General features: G+C 44.6%; 1 protein-coding gene across 2 annotated transcripts in view; it reads right to left on the reverse strand.

The window, feature by feature from the left end:
* Nucleotides 1-405: 405 nt before the first annotated feature.
* The window catches only part of LOC147610208 (histidine-containing phosphotransfer protein 1-like), a 41,163-nt gene continuing 21,491 nt past the window's right edge, over nt 406-20,077 (reverse strand). The window contains exons 1-6 of one of the 2 annotated variants that reach the window (XM_086786148.1): nt 17,114-17,257; nt 15,793-15,923; nt 15,598-15,666; nt 1,432-1,503; nt 1,068-1,140; nt 406-867 (exon numbers count right to left, since the gene is read on the reverse strand). In XM_086786148.1, the coding sequence (XP_086642274.1) occupies nt 817-867; nt 1,068-1,140; nt 1,432-1,503; nt 15,598-15,666; nt 15,793-15,923; nt 17,114-17,242 (525 nt within the window). In that variant the 5' untranslated portion in view covers nt 17,243-17,257 and the 3' untranslated portion in view covers nt 406-816. Of the gene's footprint in view, nt 868-1,067; nt 1,141-1,431; nt 1,504-15,597; nt 15,667-15,792; nt 15,924-17,113; nt 17,258-20,077 lie in introns of those variants that run through there. The other variant, XM_086786149.1, reaches the window with a different exon arrangement.

The following is a 20,077-nucleotide window of genomic DNA, read 5'->3' on the forward strand; positions in this document are numbered from 1 at the left end:
TCTTACATCCAAGGCCCGTCTACAGACGGGTTCATGCATGATTTTCCCTGGTTTTGTGGGCATAAACTCTCGCCAGAGTGGGTATGCTAAGCATGAATTGAGAAGGTATTGGACTCTGGAAAGACTTGCCCTATCAACTAATCCACTGCAAACTAGCAAACATTGATCTAGGCCTACAAATACACGGTGATTTCCACATTCAATCAAACACCACGGACATAATACATTAACAAGCTAGATGTTAAACCTATGTGAAAATAAAGCCAGTTACCGTTCAATGGTGCATCATACACAACTAAATGTGCACCCCAAGGGTCTGAATAGGTGGGGATCAAGATGGACATCTTTCTGCTTAAATAAACCATGATTGTGAGAGAGAAACTAGAGACAAAGAACACAAAATGACATAAAAGATTTCCTTACATGGGAAAGCTTTAGTATCCACATCAGTTAGTCAATCAAGAAGTTGAAAGAAACTGAAGAGTGAAGACCACAGGTACATGGCAAGCCTTTCCCCTCACATGGAATAGATGAACGTTTTTTCGTTTGCAACGAGTGTATCAGCAGCAGCCAACTGACCAATGCCATGCCATGGCTTAGATCCTAAAGCATAAGAAACCCCATGACAAACTCAAGCATCACAGTCTCATGCATAAGCTACAACCCCAGAGTCCAAGTCCAAAGCCTCTTGCTACTGTGCATGCTAGTTCAGACAAGTAAAAAAGCATTATCTATCACACATCACCAATCTTCCATTTCATAGTACCAAAGTCTACTGACAGCAGAGTAGCTGAAACATGTGACAGCAGATACCCTTCAATCTATCATTGGAACGGCACCACCGGCAGCTAGTATTTGTTTCTCCAACTGCAAGAAAAAGAGAAAGCGTATGTTGTCCTTCTGATTTGCGAAGCATTCGCTAAGAAAAGAGACTCTTGTGCTGCATTCACAAATTTACAGACCGCTACAGGACATAGAGACTTCACGATAAAGAACGTTCAACACCTAAAAGGCTAAGATAAATCACAGTATCCACGACTTCATATAGTATGAGGAAGCAACCTCACCTGCAATAGAGCCTCAAGCTTGCTTTTCACAAGATAGAACTCTTGCTTAATCTGCTGTAAGGCTTGCAGGCATCTGTTATCAGTTACCCACAAACATGTTATATCCCTCTAGCATGTTTAAAAGAGAGAGCAGCAGCAAAAACAATCATAACACCATGGCACGGACTCAGACAATACCAATCTTGAGGATCCCAAAGCCACCAAATAAATATATGCAGTCAGACCCTACTACACAAAAATTTGCCGCTTCACAAAGACCAAAAGTTCAAGAGAGCAGAAAGCTTTTAAAGAAACCATTGCATGAGCTTCTTCTCTTTAGCTAATGCACAAACAAGAATCTGATCAAAGAAGTATATAATCTCACCCTTCTCTATTTCTTGCCTCTGCATAAGCCCGAAAATCCATGCACACTGCTTTGACTCGCTGGGCTCCTACACTGCATAAATCAACAAATCGTTAAGATAGTTTGCAGCTTGCTGCAGTTACATAACAAGAGAAAAAATTCTCCATAAATATTAAGGAGCCTTCCTTTTTTATTGTTCAATAATTGATTCTCTCTCTCTCTCTCTCTCTCTCTCTCTCTCTCTCTCTCTCTATATATATATATATATATATATATATATATATATATACATACATACATACATACGTATATATATATATATATGGAGAGAGAGAGAGAGAGAGAGAGAGAGGAGGGAAGAGCGTGGAGGAGTTCTGCTGTTGCCCCGCCGCCTCCGCCCTACTGTTGGTCCTTCCCACTTGCTGGTCGTGCTCGCCAGTTCTTGTTCATAGTCGAGCTTCTGCTTCTGCTCTACCTCAGGGCTTGTGTGTGTGTGTGTGTGTGCGTGTGTGTGTGTGTGAGAGAGAGAGAGAGAGAGAGAGAGAGAGAGAGATGGGTAGAGAAGTCGAATTTGTAAACACGCCTCTTGTTACGCTGGTGACTGTGTTGGCACGATACCTGGACGTGGCAGTGTGATCGACATCCTTGCAGAGAAGACAACACACCGCCTTTCGTTATCAGTGGAGCTGCTTGCAACAAGAGGTATTACTGTAAATACAGCAGGTACACTAGGGTTTCTAGCAAGTACTGCAGGTTCAGTAGGGTTTCCAGCAGGTGCTGCAGTACAGTAGGGGTTCTTCCAGGTACAATAGTTTCCGCAAGTACTGCAGGTACAGAAGAGTTTCCAGCTGCCGGTACTGTAGGTACAGTAGGGTTTCTAGCAGGTCACTTGCAGGTACAGTAGGGTTTCAGCAGGTGGTACAGAAGAGTTTCCAGCCAGTACTACAGGTACAGTAGGGTTTCAGCAGGTACTGCAGGTACAGAAGAGTTTCCAGCCAGCACTGCAGCAGGTGCTGAATTTGGGTTTGAGAGAACGAGTTTTCTTTGCTTTTGTACATGGATTTGGATGACCCGGCTGCTGCTGTTGGCGACATGGCTGCCAATAGCCTTAACATGGATCTTATTGAGGAGATGATCGAGAAGGATGTGGGTTATGCTTCAGATGCCTCAGAGCAACAAAAACGTCAAAGGCTTGATGTTGATGCAAGCTATACTCCGGTGAATGTTGGAGAGAATGCAGAGGAAAGTTCTCAGGCACCTTCTCCGGAGTTTGCACATTTGCTGCAGATCACTGGTGAGCTTCTGCAAGAATATGTGAAGGCAAATAGCGTGCAAATGGCTGCAATAGATAATAGTGGTGTGGCTGATGTATGCATGGAGACTCCTTTGTTGCTACAACAGCTAGCAGATTTTCATGATCGTGCTGCTATCTTTTTCTTTACTGGGCATATTCCATTGTTGCCTCGCCTTAGAGCATGGCTGGGCCGCTTGGTGTCGCCTGAGGCACTTGAGGAGATTTACGATGGTCCGAGAGGCTTTTATGAAATACTTTTTCGCACTTCGGAAGCCCGTAGGGCAGTCTTGGAGCAGGTGCCACTTTTTTTGGATGGGCAGTTGGTTCATGTGGTTCCGTGGAACCCTATGGCAGAGTACCAAGATATGTTGCGCCAGGCTTGCCCAGTTTGGGTTGAAGTGAAACAATTCCCACCAATGTTTTGGCGTGTTTTACCAAGTCTCATGCGAGGTATCGGTGATGTCTTGGTGGTGCCTCGAATGACATCTAGAAACCGAAATCGTCTATGCATGTTGTGGAATACTGGGAGACCTAGGCCGACACATTTGCGTGTCAATATGGCTGGGCTGCAACCTTTAATGTATGAATTGAGGTGGGATACATTTGCTGGCCACTGTTTCAAATGTGGTGAGATGGGCCACTTTGTCTCCGAATGTCCTAAGAAAGAACAAGTTGCTGCTACAAAGGATATCCTTGATGGGCAGTTGCCCGTGGAAGATGAGCATGATGCTCCTTCACATGATGCCCAACACATGGATGTACATGTGGATGTTCAGAATGAGGCTGAGCAGCCATGGGTGGAAGTACGTGGTAAAAAGACACGATTTGTTGCCCCGCGGGGGGATTTCTCAGATGCTGTTTGGCGGGGGCCTTTGCGTACTCATCAGGGGCCCTTACATACTTATGCTCGTCGCCCTTTGGGTTCAGGTGCCCAGCAACAGACCAGGATTGAGAGGCCGGGAGGCCAACTTTCTCAGGGTACAGGGCCTCTTGGGGTGGATAGAGTAGAACGCTATCCTATTAGAAGTCGCCTAACAAAAGAAGCACAACAACAATTGCCTCTTGTGTTTGGTTCGAAGGGTGAGGTCATCTCGCCATGGGATGGTCATTACCCTTTGACATGTGCTCGGGAACTCCTAGGGCAGTCTGAGATCACAAATACCATGTCTAAAAATGCAATGCTTCAAAAGGTTCGTGATTTGGCAGATTGTCCTGGGCCTAGTACACGGCCTTGTTGATTCCTTTTTTGGGAAGGCTTATGAAAATTGTACAATGGAATGTAAAGGGTATTTCTTCGCGCCAAAAGCAGTTCAGGCTTTGGCGTACAACTTTTTGTCATGGTTGGGATGTTTTGTGTGCAGTTGAACATAAGCAGCATAAGTTGGCTGGCAAAGCCTATGTATATAAGGGGTTTCATGTTTTCTACAGCGGACATCCTGCTTCGCAGTCAGGTGTTATGTTTGCTGTTCGTTCGCAGTTTCAGCCTTCTCTTGTGATTCAAGATGTTCATGGAAGATTTCTAGTGATACAGATTGTTTGGGATGATACGCCTTTATGGTTGTTAGGGGTGTATGCTCCAAATAATGCTCGTGCATGCCGTTTGCTGTGGAATGACTTGTGTGCTCTTTCAATCTCTCATCCTGGCTTTGTGATGGGAGACTTTAATATGTGTGCCTCCAGGGAGCAAGCCACGTCGCCTCATTCTGTAATGGATGGCCCGGAGAGAAAGGCGTGGGAAGCTTTTGCAGCAAGGTCGCTAAAACAAGACATGTGGTCTTGGTTGCATTCAGATGAAAGGGGTTACACTTATGCCTCGCAACAGTTTCGGGGCACTTATGCTAGATTGGATAGGATGTATATTTTACATCAAGATCTCTTTTTGCCAGAGGTTCTTACTATGATGGTTGATCAGCAACAAGTTTTGTCAGATCATTGGCCGCTTGTGTTTGAAATGGTCTATCATCCTGTGGATGCATATAAAGGCTTGTTGGGACGCTTGCCTTTGCGCTTAAATCACACTTTTTTGGAGCATGAAGTTTTTGATGTTTATATGCGTCAGTTGATACGACATTTCTCCACAAGAGTGTCCATGGCTGATTATCATGCTTGGCCAGAGTTCCTTACCAACACTCGGAAATTAGCACGGCATTATGGTCTTGCTAATGCCTCTATACAAAAACAGCATGTGGCCCTCCTTGAGTCGCTTTTAAAGGGCTTGCAAGCGTTCATGTTTACTGACTCTATGGATGCTGAAGTTGCGGATGCCATAGAATGGCTGAAAAAGGAGCTATCTAGGGTGCAGGAAGCACAATATGTTCGCTTTAAACTACTTGCACGTCTTGATGCTTTGCAGGATGCTAACCGTCAATCTCATCGCTTCTATGATAAGTTGCATCAAAAATATATGCGTGAGAATATTGTTAGGCTGATGGATGCCAAAGGCAACCTTGTTACTCAACCTTCTGAGGTTATTCAGCATTGCATCAGGTTTTATGAAGATTTGCTTGCCCCTCGAGAGGATGTCTCACCGGCTGTCCTGGCTGCAAGGGAGTCATTGTTTGCTGAAGTACGATATCAAGTTGACCCTGATGTGGCGGTTCAGCTTGATGCTCCTGTTACTCAAGGGGAAGTGGAAGCTGTTCTCTCCAAACTTCCCATGGGAAAGAGCCCTGGTTGGGATGGTTTGACAAATGAGTTTTTCCGAAAATATGTTGATCAGCTTGCAGAGCCTTTGACGCTTATTTGTCAAAGGGTTTGGGATGAGGGATATATGCCTGCCGATTGGAAGTTGGGCATACTTCGTTTGTTGCCCAAAGTCCCTTCGCCTACTTCTTTGGCTCAATGGCGCCCGATCTCACTTATGGGTATTATGTATAAAATCTTTACAAAGATTTTTGCCAATCGCTTGCAGAAGGTGCTTCCTACTCTTGTTCATCCATATCAATATGGATTTGTGCATGGCAGGAATATTTTGCATAATATTCTTAATGTTCAAATTGGAGTGGATTATGCCAAGGCAAAGAAGCAAGAGATTGTGATGGTGCAGCTGGATCTTGAAAAAGCTTTTGATCATGTCAGCTGGTCTTTCCTTTCTTAGTTAATGACAGCCATGGGCTTTGGTCCCAAAATGACTAATTTGGTGCATTTACTTGGCTCTGGCTCTATCACGCGGATTATGCTCAATGTATTTCTCTCACCCGTTCTCTCCGGCAGGGCTGTCCTCTTAGCCCTCTTTTCTTTGTCATTGCCACTCATCCTATGTTATCTCGCCTAGATGCTATGGCATCGCATGGTGAAGTGGTTGGTTTGCATCTCCCTCATGGCAAGCAATTGGTTGCTCAAGCCCTTGCGGATGACACTTTTATGTTTCTCAGGGCCGAAAAAGCCAATATAGATCGAGCAATGGAAGCTTGGAATAATTTTGCATTGGCTTCTGGGCTGAAAATAAATTCATCAAAATCAGCCCTCATTGTATGCACGGAATTTGATCTTGAGGCATTAGGGTGGCAAGGCCGTGTGGTGCATACAGGAGACATTGTTCGTCATCTTGGATATTCGGTGGGTGTGGATGTGAACGCCCAAGCGCTTCTTGCTTGGATTTCTGCTCGGATCTCAGATAAATTTGTGTATTGGAAAGCTCAAGGGTGGCCTATGCATGTGAGGGTTAAGGTAGCTCAGGTTATTATGCTTAGCATGATTTCCTATTTTTTGCCTTTGCTACCTTGGACGCACAAATCTCTCATCCGTTTGGTTGCTCCCATTCGGTTTATGCTGTGGAAGAGGCAAGGAAATATTATGGGTCAAACATGGATAGCTTGGAATCACATTACGACACCCAAAAGAATGGATTGGGCTGCTTTACTGGATGTCCGCTTGCATATGGTGGCGCGTAGCTGGGCGCTTTTTCAGGATATGTGTTTGCAAGAGCAACCTTGGGTATTCATGGCTCGTGACTTGATTGAGTTGGAGGGATTGTCACATGGGCGGACACGTGTGCAGGCTTCATGGTGGGACATTATGAATGCGGCTCATCCTGTCCGTATTCGCTCATCACACATTTTATCGCATATTCTCCTTTCTTGGCATGAAGTTCTACTGTTGGCTCGGTGGGATCCTGGTCATGAAAGACTACTTTTGAACTCTTTGCAGTTCGAAACATTTGTGGAGTCGCGTGTCATTGTTTGGCCAGACAGAGATGCTTCACGCATACGACTCAACCGCATGGTCAGGCTAGGCTTGGTTAGAATTCGAGATGCTGTGATACCTGGTCGTGACAGGCCATATTCATTTCGTCGTATTCGGCAGCACTTTAGGGTTCCTCGGACATTTCAGCCACTATGGGTTGACATCATGCATGCAGTTGAGCCTTTTACTCCATTGCCTCGGCCATCTGCAGATCAGCCTTGGCTTGATTGGGCACTATGTAAATCTGGTGACTTGATATCACTCTCAGCTAACCAGGTCTATCATAAGCTTGTATCAGAAAAAGATTGGGTTTCAGCCAAGGCCAATAAGGTGTGGGGATTGCACAAGTCTAAATCATGGTGGCAGAAAACTCTTATGCGTGGTTGGCAGTCTAAACTCCCTTACGAAGGTAAGGTTTTCATTTGGAGGATGTTGGTGGGAGGGTTACCTACACAGGATCAGTTGAGCCGTCGTAAAATTACACTGGCCTCTTGCTTCTTCTGCAACATGCACTGAAACAGTTATGCATCTGTTCATGAGTTGTCCAGTGGCCCGTCAGATTTGGTCTTTTGTCTCTCGCGTTTGGGAGGCAGTAGAGAGGTCTACTGTTTCGGCTCATCAGTGGATATTTGGGATTTGTCCTCAAGTCATTACTTCAGACAGCCACCTTGTGATATTCCATTTCCTTAGGTGGACAGGACTTTGGCATATTTGGACTACACGGAATGGGTTCATTTTTGATTCCTTGTCTGGAATACATGGGCACATTCTACGTATCCGCGGTTTGCTGCTTTGGCAGTTTTCTTCTCTTCTCTCAACTCAGCTACTGGATGCAGATGTTATTTCGTTATGGTCTGCGGCGGCTCGGCTGGCTCATCTTTGATGCTTTTATCTGGGATGCTTATTTGGCTAGGAGGCTTTCTTATTAGTGTACAGGTTTGCATGGTCATGATCCTTTAGAGGATCTTTTGTGGGGGTTTTGTTTGGGGCCATAGGTTCTGTGTGAGCCATGTGGCTGATGTACATTTTACATATAATATAAAACACCATTTCACGAAAAAAAAAAAAAGAGAGAGAGAAGCTCTTTTAACATCGTAGAAACAATCCCAAGAGACCAAATATGATCTATCCAATGGGAGTCAAATTCGAACACGAGACGTGTTGAATAACACAACTCCATGAGCTAGCCAATCTACCACACTTAGGAGATAGAAGGGTTAGCCCATTTTGTTTATTTACCCACACACCCGATTATAAACAATATATGCCTAAAACACCTATCGATTATTAATATAGTTATAATTGATTATTATTATAAGTACTAAATTATTCCATTAATATTTATTAAGATAGTTATAATTGTTTTATCAACCTATTGTGCATTAAAATAATAAAAACAATATAATTATTCATAGTATCAATTATTATACTATGACGTTAAATATTCTAGCATAATACTGTTAATTATTCTTACTTTATATTAGTAATACTGTTTAAGACATAATATATTCAATTGTAAATTAACAATTCATGGTATCATTACTGTTGTGCACAAAGTGATTCCACATATGGGCTTCCTTATAAGACCATCAGGCCAATCATGTCTACTCATCCACATCTAAACCGCTGTCCTAATACATGCCAGATTCAGTATGCATCCTGAGTGTCCCTTAGAGGTACATTTCCTATCTATTGAAAAGGGTAACATACTACAATAAATTACAGATGTGATCATGTACGGGCTGCATGCTCAGCAAGCAACCCTAAAGCCAGACTGCCTTTCACTCAAGTGAAAAAGGTCCCAACCTCTTTTCATCATGCAAATAACAATCTTACAATCTCCATCCCATGGCCTTCTTGGAGAGAAGGGGTGTCTAGAAAAACGTCCTACCAATGGCCCTGAGATTATAAAAAACTCACGGAAACCAAGCAGTAGATTGTGGCAGAGGTTCTCTCCAGGATAGGTTATGGTTCTGCACAGTTTGACAATACGCCTCCAGCTATATGCTCCATGTTGACATGCTACTAAATATAGAAAACCATTTAGGTACTTGATCAAGCCTCCAAGACAGAATTTGAAGCTCACCATTATCAGGCTTGTAAAAATTTGGATTCTGCCTTGGTATGAGGATGAGTTCCAGAGACATGATACAAGCCTTGAATTCTCCATCTAACCAGAGAATAGTGGGTAGAAACCATGCCACAATTGACAGGATCTAAGTTGATGAGTGGACCCTTGATGGAGGAGGCACTATCTGTAGTAACTACCACTTCAGACAATCTGCCAACCGTTCTTTGTCTCCTATCCTTTATACACAGAATGGTTCCGCCCCCAACGTTGTTGGATTTTATGCTGTGTATGCACCCAGGGGAGTGCTAGTGATCATCAGTAAATTACTGGGGCACTTTTTACTTCAATTAGTGGAGGTTTTTTCCCCCAGTTTTAGTTTAGTTTCACTTATTATGGTTTATAAGTGATTTGGTCCACATGGCACACTTTATGGGCGGACCATGTGAACACAACTTTTAGGTCACATCTTTATGTGGCTATTGTACTTCATTTTTATCATTACTCAATACAAGAGCAGTCGTGTTCCTCTCTCTATCTCTCATGCCTCTTGCTGAAGTACCTTCCAAACCCTAACCCTAACAGCTGAATCCCTTCATTTGGTTTCAGAGCCTGTCCGTACAGTTTGCTTGTTTTTACTTCAGCTGCAGCCACATACACACAGTCGCCCTCAGCTGCACAGACAGATGTTCCGTACACAGCTCCATGCAGGTTCGCTATCAGCTATCACCTTCAGCTGTCCGTACAAGCAAAGTCGCCAAGCTGCCCGTACTGGTTTGTCTGCAGCTGTCCGTACTGCTAGTCATCAGCTGCACGTACAGGTCTTCGCCTGTTTTGTTTTGTACCCGTCAGCTGCACGTACAATCCTTCTGCTCCGTACAGGCGCCTGCTTTGCTCCGTACACAGTCGCCTAGTACCCGTACAGTACCTGCAGAGGCGACCAGTTCTGTTCCGTACCCTGCAGCTGCTCGTACAGTCAAACGCCTACAGAGCAGAGCAGGTTCGCCTAGTTCCGTACAGTACCCTGCTCTGTACAGTAGCCGTACAGTCGACTGTACCTGCTCCGTACAGCAAACCAGTTGATTTTTGCAGGTACAAGTCGACTGTTTGCTGGACGGAACAATAGTCAGGTACAAGTCGACTGTAGGCTGTTCGAAACAACAGTTCGAAGCACGCGCAGCAGGTCATTTGTGGTAAGCTTTACAAGTTTTGAAAGTTGGGCATTTTCTCTGTGAAAATTTTTTGGCAGATACAGGGAGATTTTCTTGCAAAGAAATCTCTACAGGCTTTTGCAAGGTTTTGGATGCAGTAATTTTGGGGATTTTGTGGGCATTTTGGCACTGTGTGAGCCATTTTCATTGCTCTACTCAGTCAGTGGTGCATTTTGTTGCACATTCAGAGGATTGAGAGTGCAGGCGTATTTGGGTCAGATGTATTCAGTGGAGTACAGTTGCTTTCAGGGTTATTGCTTTTGGGTTTTTTGATACACAGGTACAGCATTGTGCACTAGCATAATGGCAAATCAACAGCAAAGTGATGTGTTCATGTACTTGTCTAAGGAAGAAAAGTTGGATGGCATGAACTACTTGTGGAGTTTTATGCTGAGAAATGTGCTCGTGGCAAAAGGTCTTTGGGATTTTGTTAGTGGTGATGAACCACGTCTAGGGCCATTGGCTCCAGAGACTCCTCCCCAAGGGGGTGCTCGTGGAAGAGGACAACAGGCACAGGCACCAGGTCAGCCTCTGCCTGTTCAAAGAACAAATGCTCAGAAGACATGGGATGCCAGAGATGCACAAGCCTCATCACTTATTGCATTGTCAGTACAGAGGTCTATAATACCTCATATTCGTTCAGCTGGCTCTTCACGGAATGCATGGGTGACTTTGGAGCAAATGTATGCTGCTCGTAATGAGGCACGGATCTCATTTTGGAAAAGAGAGCTGGAAAATCAGAAGATGCATGAAGGAGATGATATGTCTAGCCACTTGAACAAGCTGCAGGATTTGAGAGAGCAACTCATCAATGTGGATGAGATTATTCCTGAGACACAGCTTGTATCCACCATCTTAAACTCTTTGCCAAGATCCTACTTAGCTTTTCATACCTCTTTGAACCTCAGCATGAGGAATGCTGTTGAGCCCCTTAAGTATCAGGAACTTGTTGCTCTCTTGCTACAAGAAGAGCAAATCAGGAAGAACATGAATATGAACACAAGTGCCGAACAAGCATTTACGACAGGTCAAAAAGGGAAAGGCAAATCTCAGCCAAAGAGTTCAAATCAGAATTCAGGTGATGGTGGTTCATCTCAGGATACCAAGAAAGGTGATGGACAGCCCAAGAAGAAGGGCAAATGCCATTACTGTAAGAAGCCAGGTCACTACATCACACAGAGTGTAGGAAGAGGATTGCAAAGAGAAGGCAAAGGAATCTGGGATGTCTGTAAATGATGTCTCTAAAGCTCCTCTGGAGACTGCTTCTTTTGTTGAGGCCTCTTGGTCTTCACAGGCACTCAGTGTGACAGAGCATGCATGTACTTGGTATTTTGATAGTGGTGCTTCAAAGCATATTACATCTCACAGGGATTTGTTTTGTCATGTAGTCCCTGCTCTTGTTGGCAAAATTGTTCAGTGTGCCAATAATGCTTCATATCCAGTTCGTGGCATTGGGGAGATTCAGTTCACAGCCCATTGATGGCTCTATTCTTCGCCTTACAGATGCCTTATATGTACCAGGGATAAAGAAGAATCTGTTGTCCAGTTCTTCTTTAGCACACTGTGGTATGCAAGTCCACTTTGATGATGACAAATGCATGGTCAGAGACAAAGCTAATGCTTTGACCTTAATGCTTACTGGTACATTATGTCATGGACTCTATCTGTTGGATGCATTTCAGCCAGTGGATCAGTCTGCTTATAATGCATTCACTCTTACTCCAGCTATGGTTGATGCGGAGTTATGGCATGCTCGCATGGGGCATGTAAATTTTGGTAGTATTATGCTTATGCAGCGACATAACATGTTGACAGACCTACCTCTTATGGAGAAGCCTCCAGATCACATATGTGAAGGATGTATTTTGGGAAAAATGCATCGGTTTTCTTTTCCACGTGATCAGGCTCTACAAGCAACTGCAAAGTTGCAGCTTATACACAGTGATCTTTGTGGTCCCATGCAGACGAAGTCATTAGGAGGTTGCTTCTATTTTGCTACATTTATTGATGACTTCTCTCGTATATGCTGGGTCTATCCGTTGACACGGAAATCACAGGTATATGATGCATTTTTGGCCTTTGTAGCACTTGCTGAAACAGAGTCAGGAGGAATATGTGTCACACATGTTGAATTCCTTTCTTGAGAGTAGAGGTATCAAACATCTGTATACTATTCCTTATACTCCACAGCAGAATGGGATTGCAGAAAGGAAGAATCAGTCACTCATGGAGATGGCCAGATGTATGTTAAAGGCAAAGAAGCTACCACATATCTTTTGGGTGGAAGCTGTTATGTGTGCTTGTCATATTTTGAATCGATGTCCCACAAAGGCATTGGTTTCCATTACTCCTTTTGAGGCTTGGCATGGCCGCAAGCCTTCGGTATCACATTTTCGTACTTTTGGGTGTCTTGCATATGCACACATACCCAAAGAGTTGAGGAGGAAGTTGGATGATAAAGCCACAAAATGTATTTTTGTTGGGTATAGCCGTGAGAGCAAGGGCTACCGGTTATATGACCCACTATCCAAGAAGATATTCACTAGTCGGGATGTGATTTTTGATGAAAAATCAGAATTATCCATGGCTGGTTATGATGCAAATCAGGCTGAAAATGATGTGTTTGAAGGTCTACTACCTATGGAGTTTCATTCCATAGTTGGTGATCCAACCCATGAGGGTGCAGGACAGCCAGCTAATCATGAAGATGGTGAAATTCAGCACGCTATTGAGCCAAAAGTTGAGCCAAATATGGGGCAGCAGGCTCCACAGGTCAAACACATACCTAGATAGTATTTGAGGACATTACAGGACAGCCATCTAGAGGGTCTTCTTGCTGGCCGTACTCGTAGGGAGACACGGACCAATGAGCATGCACACATCATGGATTTAAATATGGTTATGGCAGCCAGTTTACAGGATGATGATGAGCCTGATTCATTTGTGGATGCACAAGACAATGTGCATTGGAACAAAGCCATGCAGGATGAGCTTGATTCTATTAAAAAGAATCAAACATGGGATTTGGTTGATCTGCCCAAAGGCAAGAAAGCCATTGGTACTAAGTGGGTCTATAAGTTGAAAAGACATGTAGATGGATCCATTGACAGGTACAAAGCCCGTCTAGTTGCAAAGGGCTATGCACAGAAGAAGGGCATTGATTATGAGGAGACATTTGCTCCTACATCCCGTATGTCGACACTTAGGTGTGTCATTGCATTGGCTGCACATCGTGGTTGGGTTGTTCATCAGTTGGACATCAAGACTGCTTTCCTACATGGGGACCTCGAGGAGGAAGTTTATGTACATCAACCCATAGGTTTTGCAGAACATGGTCATGAAGGGAAAGTATGCAGGCTGAAAAAGGCCTTGTATGGTTTGAAACAAGCTCCACGAGCTTGGTATGCAAAAATAGATGCTTTCCTGCTCACTCAAGGCTTTGTGAATAGTCCATCAGAAGCCACTGACAAAATTGCAGCTTTTAAAGAGAGACTGCAAAAGACATTTGACATGTCTGATTTGGGGCTCGTACACTACTATTTGGGCATACAGTTTGTGCAGGATAACAGAGGCATTGGGTTGTTGCAATCTCGGTATGTTGCTATATGGAAAAGTTTAAATTTCACGATTGCAAGCCTATCAGCACTCCTATGGAGCCTGGGATGAAACTGTCACTACAAGATGACAGTATTTTATTTGATGCCACTACATATGCTCAGGCTGTTGGGTGCCTTATTTACTTGTGTACTACACGGCCAAATATTCAGTATGCCGTATCTCAGTTGAGCAGATTCATGCACAGCCCGCGATTGTCACATTGGCAAGCTGTGAAGCGTGTATTCCGGTATTTGCAGGATACCTTGTCTCTTGGATTGCTTTATCCTGAGGGGGGTGACATGCAGTTATATGCTTACAAGGATTCAGATTGGGCTGGTGATTTTGATACCAGACATTCCACTAGTGAAAATTGTTTCTTTCTTGGCTCTTCATATATTTCTTGGCTAAGCAAGAAACAGACCACAGTGGCCACTTCGTCTTGTGAGGCAGAGTACAGAGCAGCCTACACTACTACCGTTGAGTGTGTCTGGCTGCGTCGTCTCATGACTGATATGGATATTTCAGTGGAGGAGCCTACACCTATCTATACTGATGGTCAGAGTGCCATTGCCGTGGCCAGGAATCTTGTGTTTCATGCTCGCACGAAACACATTGAGATTCACTATCATTTTGTTCGGGAGAGACTCCAGGCAGGTGATATCACTCTGATCTACTGTCCTACAGATCATCTTCACCAAGGCATTACCACGTCCGAAATTCGAAGCATTCCGCACTGCTTTGAATTTGTTTCCTTTTGGTGGATGATGTACAGTGATCACATATCACTCCAGGGGGGTTTGTTGGGTTTTATGCTGTGTATGCACCCAGGGGAGTGCTAGTGATCATCAATAGATTACTGGGGCACTTTTTACTTCAGTTAGTGGAGGTTTTTTTTCCCCAGTTTTAGTTTAGTTTCACTTATTATGGTTTATAAGTGATTTGGTCCACATGGCACACTTTATGGCCGGACCCATGTGAACACAACTTTTAGGTCACATCTTTATGTGGCTATTGTACTTCATTTTTATCATTACTCAATACAAGAGCAGTCGTGTTCCTCTCTCTGTCTGTCACGCCTCTTGCTGAAGTACCTTCCAAACCCTAACCCTAACAGCTGAATCCCTTCAAACGTTGACTCCCAAAGCACAAGGCAATGAAAAAGGAAGCCATAAAGACACTTGGACATAGACTTGCAGCCCTCTAGAAGGATGAGAAACACTCGGGAGACCCTTAAAGCAGTGAGATACTAGTTCTTCCTGGAGAGGAGAAGCTGTTGGAGCACAAGGCTGAGTATAGAGACACAATGCCGGAGAGTACTCCTTGACTCATGTTGGAGGGAGTGTGAACATGCACTTTTCCTCTGTTTTGAATCCATGCAAGGGCCTAAGGATGTACATGATGAACTTCATTCTGATCACAGCACCATGAGACATACTCTTTATTTACAGCTTTTCAGGGCAGAACCATGTCCAGCAGCTAGAAGGATCTAGACAGCATTGGAGCTCAAAAAAGCTATTTATGCGTTGCCAAAGGGCAAGTTTCTAAGGGAGAACTATCTTACCCGTCCTATTTTCAATCATACGGTCTCCTTTCTTGGTTGACTCTTGACTTTTGTATGTTACAATATGCTAAATAGACTCATCACATCGAGACAGCCGAGGATATCCAGCTTCAGATCATTGAGATATGAGTAGCCTCATTTATTTGAAGGAATGGGGCATGGGCACAATTGTTGCAAAATAATTACATTATCTGACATAAAGAGCGCAAACCCATTTCAGCTTAACAACATGAAATACACTTTGGAAAAAAAAAAGCCAAGAAACACAAACCTAGAACTGCTTCCTTTGAACTGATGCACATAAGCATCCACCTTCTTGTAATCAACTGGGTCTTGCTCACTGCATTTAAGACCAAGAGGACTTCACCATTCAAAAGCACAGGACTAAAGCTGCTTATTTGCACAGTTAATAAAACAAGGCATGCACAGCTTAACTAAACAAGAAATTACCCAAAGAGAAGCTTACAGTGCTTTTGTAAGTTCTGTTAGGAGCCTCTCAGAATCTTCTGAAAATAGAGAGATGACTTCACTAACAAAGTCAGGATTGCTGGCATCTTGAAGCATTTGAAGTTGAGTAAACTGATCATCCAAGAATCCCTGCAGCCGTAAGGCCAGATCAATCAATCCGGATACAAAGGTCTTGCATAAATCTTCCTCCCTATCTCTTGACAGGCTTAACTTTCTCTTGAAGAATCAGCTTTTCATGTTGACATTTGACACAAACTAACATGCTCATTAGCAAGGCAATTGAAACAAAACTTCCATTTAGAAAACCCCAAACTTCATCAGCAGACTCAGACATCCGTTCCATGGCTTAACATAGCTCTATTTAGGCCTTATCTCTGTGGTTGTTGTGGTCAGTGTGTGCTTGATCTAAGTGTGTGTATACTTGGTCAACATTGTGTGTTGTTTTCAATCATATCTGTGACCTAATCCTGTGTGTACTCTACCCTCGGGATCCCATAACAAGCATGAGAAACTAGAGCCATGAACCTAGATTTATCCTTCACACAGTATGAGGTAATCCCTTGAGGGCAGGACTGTTGGGAATCAAGGTCTTACTTGTGTGAACCCACTCATATAAGTGTGGTAGTATGTTTGTGTGTAAGGCTATTTAGCCTCGTTCTATGTGTGAGACTATTAAGCCTCAATATGTGTTTGTGTGTGTGAACCACCTCTTAAAAGGGTATCAATAGTATCTAGATATTTGTGCGTGATGCATAGTTGCATGCAACAGCAACAGCAACGGCCTCTGGGAAACAGCAATGGCCGGCCTCTGGAAATGTAACGGCCGGCCTCAAAACTGAAATGGCTAGGAAACGGTGGATGTATGATACACAATATAAAAATCATTAATAACTAGGGAAAAGTTTGAGTACATAACTTGAAATAAATAGTGAGCAAAATTTGTAGAAAATCACTAAGCAAGCACTAGATGAGACAAATCAATGGGGGAAATGGAGAAACAGAAATGGAAACAGCGACTCGGGAAACGGCGTTTCCGCGCTTCCGGGCTAGGAAACAGCCGTTTCCTGTTACTATGGTGTGATGTGACATAGGCAGCGATGCCAAGAGGAGAACCTTTGTACTTCTAAAAGGTACATGTACTCCATTGAAAATCAATCAAGCAACTATCACATCATTCTTGAGTCATGTACTTCTCACTCTCTCTCCTCTCTCTCTTTCTCTCAGTCATTGTAGGCTCCAACAACATAGCCATGGCTTTCATCTATGAGCCTCCATAGCTAGCTGCTCTTCTCTTATTCTAACATGGTATCAGAGCATACCTTTCCTCCCTGTGTGCGCCCATTCTCACCACCGTTGCCGCCTATCTGCTTGTGTGCCCTGAATGCTGCCGTCCCTGTCACAGCTGAAAGCTGCCCCATGTGTGCGACTAAAGCTGCCTTCCTTGTCATAGCTAAGCTAAGCTTAGTAAGCTAACCACAAGGATTCTCTGTAGCTAATTTGACACTCTCAAGTGAATTGGAGGGTGCCCCTAGAACCAAAATGGTTTTACACAATCTAAGAACTTTTGTTTTCTGCTCGGCACTAAAGTAGCAGCAGTGCCGACAGTCACCAGACTGCGCAGCAGTAACCACAGCCCGGAAGCTCGACTAGTGCAAGCGACCACATCAACTGCAGCACACGCATCTCGAAGAAAGTCGTCTACAGAAATTCAAAATACAAGTGCTTCGGCAGAATATCACTCAAGAAAGGTATATAAAAATCAATTTGGGGCTTTTTCATTTTTTTTTAAAATCCTACTTAATCGAAGCATTAATCTCAAATCCCCCAACCTTCTTCAAATTTGAGGGTGTATATCAAGCATTGGAGAGTTGCTCCAGCCTCCAATAGCATCAGATTTTTCCCTCTGGACAACAAGCAGGTGGGCACGGGCACGGGCACGGGCACGGGCACGGGCACGGGACGCACAGTGTGGACAGGCATCAGTTGAATGTGAAAAGGAAACTCATAAGTGTGGCCAGCCCAAGTGTGAAAGGGGACAAAAGGGATTTTGAGGTTATAAGGTTTTTAAAACCTTTGATGACAAAAATAATAATATTATTTGAAGGCATGCGTTTTTTTTTGCTATTGCTTTTAGTTTTTGGAGAAAAAGCAGGTGGAGGCGCCTTTTTATAAAGGGAAGGGTGGCGGATTCCGAACCGTGGAGGCATGTGGCGCTTCTCCTTGGACATGGTTTCCTCCCACGCATGTGTGTGCGAGCAGTTACGTGTAGGTATGCGCGTGTGGGTATGCGCTTGTAGGTGCGTGCACACGTGGGCATGTTGTCGCCTGCTATTCTATAGCCATGTTGGTGAGCAGTGTTGCAGTTACACGTGTGGTGTTCCTTTGGCAACTGGCGGGCTGCAGGAAAGCGCAAGATTGCAGGCAGCGCACGGCTGAATAGGAGGCGGGGCTAGAATGCGCTTGTTCGCTTTCTCGATCGGAAGAAGGGAGAGGTCGGCAGGATTATAGGGGGCTGCATGAGGCGTTTCTCACGCCTTCTTTCTCTTGCTCTGGAAGGCTGCGGCGGGCTGGGCTGCTGAGGTGCTGCTGTTACTGCCGCCACTGCCGGGTACTGCTGCCACCTCCGTCGAGTGCAACTGATGCCACCAGATGCTGCTGCAGGCGGGTACTGCTATACTGATGGGCGCTGCTGCGCAAGGAGCTGCTGCTGCTGCTGTTGGGCGCTGTTGTGCATGGGGTGCTACTGCCACTGCCGCAAGGTGCTGCCGCCGCCGCCAGCTGCTGCTGCTACGTATGGATTACAGCCGGGCAGCAAGGGGCAGCCAAGCGAGCAATCAGCAACGGGGGCCAGGCAGGTGACCAGGTGGCTGAGCATGGACTACTGTCAGCAAAAAGCAACCAGACAGGTTTCAGGAAGAGGCTGCACGTGTGGGAGACCAAGTGGCTGCGCATAGGGGCTGCAGCTAGCAAACAGGAGCCAGGCGGATGCAGGCAGGTTGCATGTGTGGAAGCAGCCAGCAGAGACAATCTCCAGGTGACTGTTGGGTTGGACAGCACGACTCTATCTCTCTCTTGGAAGAAGGCGAGCTGAAGGAGGCACCGAGGGCATAGTTACCACGGAACGTCGTTCCGCCTTCCTGGAACGCCGGAACGCCGTTCCGGGCGAAGGCACGTTCCCGGAACGTCGGAATGTTCCGCAAAAAAAAAAAAAAAAAAAAGATTGGGGGAGTGTGTTTTGCTTGCAAAAATGTATGTTCATGTCTTGGGGGAGCAAATATTAGGAAGCATATTTGGCTATCCGTATACAAAAAGTTACATTTTTTTGTGTCATATGCTGACATGTCATATGACATGGCGTTCCGCGACGTTCCCGTTCCCGCTCCCGTTCTAGCATCCGACGTTCCCGGAACGTTCCCGTTCCGCGGTAACTATGACCGAGGGGCTAACAGCCAAGGGGTTTCTCTCTCTCTCTCTCTCTCTCTCTCTCTCTCTCTCTCTCTCTCTCTCTCTTCATCACAAGCAGGTTCTGTTTACGAGAATAGGATGCAAAGGATCAAGTTAAGATGCACAGGATGATTTTCCTGGAAGAGATGTGTGTTGCTCTTCGTCTTGGACCTATGTGTATTCAGGGATAGCTTGACACATCCTCTATCTTTCTCTCTCTAGGTTTTGGCAACTGTGATATGAGGATTTATCTGTCATGGAAACAGGACATTGGTCTTTCGAGAAGAAGCAAGACTTTGGTATCGAGGAAACAGGCCTATGGTTTATGGGATACAGGTCTATGGTTTATCAGATATAGGTCTTTGGTTTCATGAGGAAAGCATGTCTCTGGATTCATGTGAACAGGTTTTAGTTTTTCTCGAGGTTACATGCAAGCTGTGACTATAGAAAGGACATGTGGTTTGGTACAGCCCTACTGCTGTTTGGGGAAGGGTTGAGAGAATCCATGATTGAGATGGAGAAGACCTTTTCAAGCACGGAGGTGTCGTACAAGTGTGCCTTCTCTATGGAATGCTTTGCTGTAATAACGAGAGTTCTTATTTGGAAAGTCCTAGGTGAAAAGCTGAAAGGGATCCTATTGGTAAAGGATTCGACAAGTTGTACTTTGTACTCATTTCTGATCAAGTAAAGAAATACCGCAAGGGGCGCCACTGCGTTTTGGGGCCAATCGGTGTACTTGTATTATTTGCAGGAGCACTCTAGCTCCCCTGTTTGTTTTACTTTTCTAGGTTCCCATGGGTGATGAAGTGTTTTGTGTGCGAGTGTTTGTTTCACCGCCC

Source organism: Cibotium barometz, chromosome 49 (assembly GCF_041138505.1).
Source record: "Cibotium barometz isolate CiBa-2024 chromosome 49, ASM4113850v1, whole genome shotgun sequence".
NCBI classification, from domain to species: domain Eukaryota; kingdom Viridiplantae; phylum Streptophyta; class Polypodiopsida; order Cyatheales; family Cibotiaceae; genus Cibotium; species Cibotium barometz.